General features: G+C 49.0%; 1 protein-coding gene and 1 long non-coding RNA gene across 2 annotated transcripts in view; one reads left to right on the top strand and one right to left on the bottom strand.

Annotated features, from left to right (window-relative positions):
* Nucleotides 1-2,183, bottom strand: part of DNAAF2 (dynein axonemal assembly factor 2) — a 6,790-nt gene extending 4,607 nt beyond the window's left edge. The window contains exon 1 of the mRNA XM_006729624.3: nt 345-2,183. Within this exon, the coding sequence (XP_006729687.2) occupies nt 345-2,183 (1,839 nt within the window). The remainder of the gene's footprint in view (nt 1-344) is intronic.
* LOC145723444 (uncharacterized) overlaps nt 1,086-6,552 on the top strand; it is a 7,275-nt gene continuing 1,808 nt past the window's right edge. Inside the window, exons 1-2 of the long non-coding RNA XR_014148501.1 lie at nt 1,086-1,202; nt 1,632-6,426. This is a non-coding gene — a long non-coding RNA (uncharacterized LOC145723444). The remainder of the gene's footprint in view (nt 1,203-1,631; nt 6,427-6,552) is intronic.

The following is a 6,552-nucleotide window of genomic DNA, read 5'->3' as shown; positions in this document are numbered from 1 at the left end:
CCCCCCCCCCCCCCCCGTTGAAAAATCAACCTCCAACTTTTGACTCCTCCAAAGCTTAACTACTAGTAGCCTACTGTTGACTGGAAGCCTTACCTATAACATAAACAGCCCATTAACTAATATTTTATGTTGTATTATATACTATATTCTTATAATGTAAACTAGAGAAAAAAATGTTCTTAAGAAAATCATTAGAGAAAATACATTTATAGTATTATACTGTATTTATCAAAAAAGATCTGCTTATAAGTGAATCCCGGCAGATCCAACCTGTGTTGTTCAAGGGTCAATTATAAAAGCGGGATGGAGTATTTCAAATATAAGAGTCTAGAAAGAACTGTTACCTCCAAAGAATCCTTGTTTAAACCATAATACCACTCTCTCCAATGTCCACAGCACTCTGGCGATTTAGCCAGTTCTATCACTGCATTGTTTGAAGAAATACTAGCCACAGGTTCTTTGGTACTCAATTTATTCTCCGGAGCAAATTGCAAAAAGAAGGAATAATAAACTAAGTCTTGGGTGGAGAAGCCTAATTTGTACCGGAAGGGGCTCACATCCCCTTGAAGACTTTGCGGTTGGATCCGAGGCACTTGAATTAGCAGAGTCAGGGATTCTTCATCCTGATTACAATGCAAAGGAGGACACAAAGGTTCCTTGCTGCCGGTCCCGGGACCACCCATGGCTCGATCGGAGGGCTCCCGGCCCGCGCCTTCCCCGATCACTCGCGTCTCAACGCCGAGGTCTCCACGAGCACTCTCTCTTCCTACAGAAGAACCCCGGTCAAGGTCCCCAGATGAAGTACCAGGGGAGCCTCCTCCACCGTCCCCAGGTGAGTTCCCTGCTACGGTAGGCGGCTCCTCCTCGATGCCCGTTGTCCACACCGCTTGCTCGTCCAAGTCCTGCTCCTCGGGCTCGGAGACGAGCTCCTCCGCAGCGGCGGCTGGGGTGGTGATCCTGGCGTCCGCAGCCCCGGGTGGCCTGGAATCCGGGCCACCGTTACCGGCACAACCCCCTACCGGGCTCATCTCCCCCTTGCGAGCGGAAGCGCAGGTCGCGCCGTCAGTTCCGGACAGGCAGACTGACTCTTCCGGCGCCACGGCGGGTTCCTGGCGCGCGGGGGGCAGCGCCACGGGAAGCGTGACCACCAGCTGTCGCCGGGCCTTGTTGAACTGCGCTTTGCCGCGGCTGTCGTCCACTGGGTACGGGAGCGAGAGCCGCAGCCGGTAGTCGGGTTTCCTTGAGTCGAGGCACAGCCGCTTTCCCGACACCTCCAGCGCCGCCTGCTCGGCCGAGCGCAACAGCGGCAGCTCGATGGTGACCACCAGCTCCCGGGGCACCGGGCTGGGGGCCGAGTCCCGGGAGCAGCGGTAATCCTGGAGGTCCACGTGGTGGCGCTGCACCACGCTGTAGCGAGGCTCTGTGGGGGCGGGCTGCAGGACCGCCTCCGGAGGAGAGGCCGCCTGGGGTGGGGGGACCACTGAGTTTCCGGCCGCCGCAGGGCACCGGTAGGGGTAGGGGAAATCGGGGAGAGGGCTCTCCGGCTCCTCCTCGGGCCGGGCCCGGACGCCCCCGGGAAGGGGCGTGCGCAGCACGGCGGCCTCCTGAGCCCCCTTGTACTTGATCTTCAGGGTCTTGGCATTCCTGCGGTCCAGCTTCACGCCGAACTGCTTCTCGACGGCCTCCAGTGCCGTGGCGTCCAGCATCTGGCGGAAGCGCTCGTGGCGCCGGGCCAGCGCGAGCGCGTCTGGGTGGAAGACCACGTCGTAGACCGTGTAGCGGGTGCCTCGGCCCCCCGCGTACTCGCGGCCGGGAGCCAGGCTGTAGGGCAGGGACCACTGGCTGCCGGCCGCCGCGCCCCTGGGGCCGGGTCGGCTGCTGGGCGCGCCCACCAGCGCGTTGCTGCACACGTTCACGAAGCAGCGGCGCGCCCCGTCGAGGCTAGTGCGCAGTACGTGACCCGGCTGCGGGTGCACGAACCGCACGTCCACTCCGCGCTCACGCTCCAGCGCGGTGATCTCCGCCTCGTAGCGCCGCCGGTTCTCCGGGTCCGTGAGCTCTTCGGCGTACTCGGTGAACATTCGCCGGAACTCCGGGTCCTGGAAGGCTGAGGTGAGCCGCTGGACCTCCTCTCCGCTCAGGTCCAAGTCCTCCAGCGGCGAAGAGGCTGCCGCCTTGGCCATGTTGCCCCGCGGCTCCTAGCCCTCGGGCGGGAGGAGATGGACCCGAGACCAGGTGGGTGGGACGCGCCGTGGAGTCGCTGGTCTGCGGAGAGTGGGGCGGCCAAGTTCGGTAACCGCCAGAGAACTGAGCCTGAGGCAGCGCGTGGTCGTTGCCATAGTGACACCGCCACCAGCCGGGAGGAGGGGCAGGACTTGGAGCCGGCTGGTGGAAGCGCCACAGATAGCCTCTTAGTTCCTTCAGATCAGCCCACTACGCCACATACTGCCTTTTTAGATTCCTGTGCCATGGGGCAATTACTTCTGCAGAATAACGGTCACAATAATTGTAATTTCCAGCATTTATGTACGTTATCGTATTCACAAGCTGTAATTCAAGTTTAAGCTTATGTACACTTTTTACTTTACCAAACCGACATTTCAGTTTTCTGGACATTTCACCATAAAGTTTGCCCTATGACAACTCACATTTGGGGCAAGAGCTATGGGCAGGTTATTCATAAATACCTAATGATCAATAAGCATACAGGACTTTTTAGTTTCTTATTTTTTTTTTTTATTTAGTAATCTCTACACTCAACCTAGGGCTGAAACTCAGGACCCCGAGATCAAGAGTCGCATGCCCCTCTGACTGAGCCAGCCAGGCCCCCCAGGACTTTAACAGTAAAAATGCGAATGTAAGATCCCACATATTACCTATCAAAATGGCAAAGGCTGTTTTTACAATTACTGTATTTCCTTGGGGTGGTAGTAAAGCCTTTCTAGAGAGTAGTTTGGTAGCTGTATAAAAGCCTTTAGAAGGTACATACTCTTTTCATCCAGCAATTCTAAGAGCGTGCTCAAAGCAACATTTCCCATGATTGTAAAGGTTTGGGAAGAATCCAAGAATTCAACAGTGGGACTGGGCGAGCAGATTTTGCTATAGCCATACAGTGGGATTTTATGCATTCAAAAGTAATGTTATAGAATAATATTTATTGACCAAGGTAGTTATTAATTTGTAGTTGTTAAATCCAGTGATTGGTCTGTTCTCATTTTGTTGAAACTTTCATCAACATTTAACACAGTTGATGTTGGCATTACCTCAGTGACAAGACACTTCACAGATTTCTCTCCTACCTCATCAGACACTTAACATTATATAGTCTGTTTTGCAAGTGTTTGCCTCTGTTCCACTTGTAAGTGGAAATGCCTCAAGGCTGGGATCCTGTCTCTTCTCCATTTACATTCTCTCCACAAATATTTTTACACTCACAAATACCAGACATATATCAGGTTCTGAATTCCAAACTTGTATGTCCAGTTGCCCATTTGAGGTCTCCATTTCAATGATTTAATGCTTATGTCCTTCAGATTTGAAAGGACCAAAAATCTAACTCCTTTACCTCTGCCCTCATCTTATGATCTCTTGGCTGTATTCAAAACAGTTGACTGCCCCTCTTGAAATATACTTTACTCTTGGTTTGAAGAACTCCATGCTCTCCCATTTTCCTCCTCCTTTGCTTGTTCCTTTCCCGCCTGTCCTCTAAATGTAGGAGTCACCCAAAGTCTGTTCGTCAGACTACTTACCTAATCGTATTCCTTCCCAGATGATCCTAATCAAGCTCACAGCTTTAAATGCCATCTAAGTTTAGATTCATTCTTTCAACAGATATTTATTGCACACTTGCTGCACCTACTACTTATATAAGTAAGGGACTGTTCCAGGCACTGGATGGGACAAAACAAAATCATTGTGTTCCAAGGATGTGAAGCAACTGGCACTCTCGTATGCTGGATGTATCTGTTGGGTCAATTACTTTGGAAAATTTTTGTTGACTGTAATGTATATCTCATAACTAAGAAATTCTACTCCTAGATATATATCCAATAGAAACACATATCCCTATCAAAAGACATATACTAGAATTTGCACATTTATAATAGCAGTATTTGCAATAGATAAACAGTAGAAACTACTCAAGTTTCCATCAATAGTAGAATGGACAAATAAAAAGTATATCCACACAATGGACATGAATGAACAATGTGGATAAATGTTACTAACAAGGTTGTATGAAAGAAACCAGATGCAAAATAATACAAACTATATGATTCCATTCTACAATAGGCAAAGCTTGGCAAAATGAATCTCACTGCTAGAAACCAGGCTAGTGATTGTCCTTTCGAGGGGGAGTGGGGTGTTGTGATTGGAGGGGAGCAGGAGTGAGCTTCTGGGTTGAGGGGTGGTGTTCTGATTCTTAATCTTGGTATTGCTAACAGGATGTGCAGTTTGTGAAAATTCATTGAGCTGTACATTGATGATAGGGGACTTTATGTATGTTATCTTATACTTGAATTGAAAAGTTTTTTAATGTACTTGTAAAAAAAAAATCCGTGCCTTCATGGATCTCATGTGGGTTGAGACTAGTGACTCCAAAATTTTACCTCCAGTCACACCTAACCTCTGAGCTCTAGGCTCATGCCACTACCTACCAGATACCTCCACTTGGATGTGTGATAGGCATCTCCAAATAGAAAAAAAAATTTTTTTAAGATTTTATTTTTAAGTAATCTCTACATCCAACGTGGGGCTCAAACTCACAGCCCCAAGATCAAGAGTTGCACATTCCACTGACTGAACGCCAGCCAGTCACCCATCCAAACAGAAATCCTGATTTTTTTTTCCCTCTCAAACCTGTTATTTCCCCAGTCTCAGTAAACAGTACTGTCCACCCAGCTGCTTAAGCCTGAAACCTAAGTGTAATCTTTGATTCCTCTTACCCCCACTCTGCACCACTGTTCAGTTACCAAGGCCTGTGGTCTCTTCTTACACACCCCGAATACACCCACTTCTTTCCATTTCTGGTCTGAGCCACTGCATCATCTCCATCGCAGACTTCTGCAGTAGCTTCCTGACTGGTCTCTTCAGCTCTTCCCTTCTTACAATCTCTTCTCCACACAGTAACCTTAGTGATCTTGAAAACCAGATCTGCTGAATGCCTTTCAGGAGCCCCATGTCCAGATTCCTTACTTGCGTCTACAAGGCCATTATGCCTTGATCCGTAGCCCTCTCCATACTCAGCCCCTGGATCATTACACCTCGGCCTCCATGGCAGAACACCCTTGCTCCTGGGTAGCCTGTGCTGCTGGTTGAACATGGTGTGTGAGGGCCTCCATTGCACAGAAATCACACGAATGTGCACAGGGTCAGTACTGAAACATTCCGTCTTAATTTTACCCTGCCTGCTCTGAGCGGTCCCCACCACTATAAGAGGACATAGTAAATTCCACAATCGTTTCTGGTGAATGATTGGGACTCAACTCATCTTACTTAATAGGTATATTTTACAGAACACTGGATTAAGTTCCTGTGCTTATCAGGCAGAGAAAGCAATTCATGGGCACAATTCAGTCTGTAATCATGTCTTCCTTAGTGCAGACTGTAATTTAAATCACTGGTGATTGAAAAGTCAGGATGCTTTACCTGAAAATTCAGATTTCCCCAGAATGGCCAGCTAGGCTCAGCCACCCACGTGGCTACAGCTGGCTGGTGCAGACGGCGGCAGGTGCGGCCGTTAGGTGCACCTGTGTGTTCCAGTCGCACTTCCTGTGGTTTCCCCACATGAGACCAAATGTTGCTTTTCTCACAGCAGAGAAATCTTACCCATGCCTGTCTTCTTGTGTGATCTACGTGGCCCCTGTTCATGACAGTGCCTCAGACCCAGACTTCTGGCAGTGAGCCAGCCACGCTCCAGCTGATTAAGCACCCAAGTCAGGGAGCACACCACCTCTCTGCTTTTCCCCCAGACAGAGGTGCAGGATACCCTTTCAGTGCTGCTCCCCTGCTGCCCCATCTTTCAGACTTCTGCTTTGCATTTCTGGACGATGAGGATTGCCACCTGGTTTTAGTTCCGGTCTTGTTCTAACACGTGTTTGGTTCTGGCAACGTACCTGCTCGTAGTTAACTGCCTTGCTTCACTTCACCTTGCTAAGTCCTAAATGCACCCTGTCTTTCTAGCCACTAAATGTAAAAAGATCTCAAAAAGCTCATCTTATAGAAGCAAATGAATGAGGGAACACTTTGTATGAGTTTCCATTTATAACTTCCTACTCGTCGTCATTCATATGTAGCTCTGGTTCTCATAACTGGACCAACAGCCTTGCAGTGTTTATTTCACTACCACTTTCAAAGCCCAGATTATAAATTTTCCAAGCAATATAGCTTTTGAACTTATGCCTTAATTTCATCTTTAACTTTTTCTAGGCTATTCTTTTTTTTTTTTTTAAAGATTTTATTTATTTATTTGAGAGAGAGAGAGACCGAGAGAGCACATGAAAGGGGGGAGGGTTGGGAGGGTCAGAGGGAGAAGCAGACTCCCTGCCGAGCAGG

Source organism: Leptonychotes weddellii, chromosome 9, assembly GCF_054177405.1.
Source record: "Leptonychotes weddellii isolate Sample4059 chromosome 9, ASM5417740v2, whole genome shotgun sequence".
NCBI classification, from domain to species: domain Eukaryota; kingdom Metazoa; phylum Chordata; class Mammalia; order Carnivora; family Phocidae; genus Leptonychotes; species Leptonychotes weddellii.
This window is presented reverse-complemented; position numbering and strand designations above follow the sequence as displayed.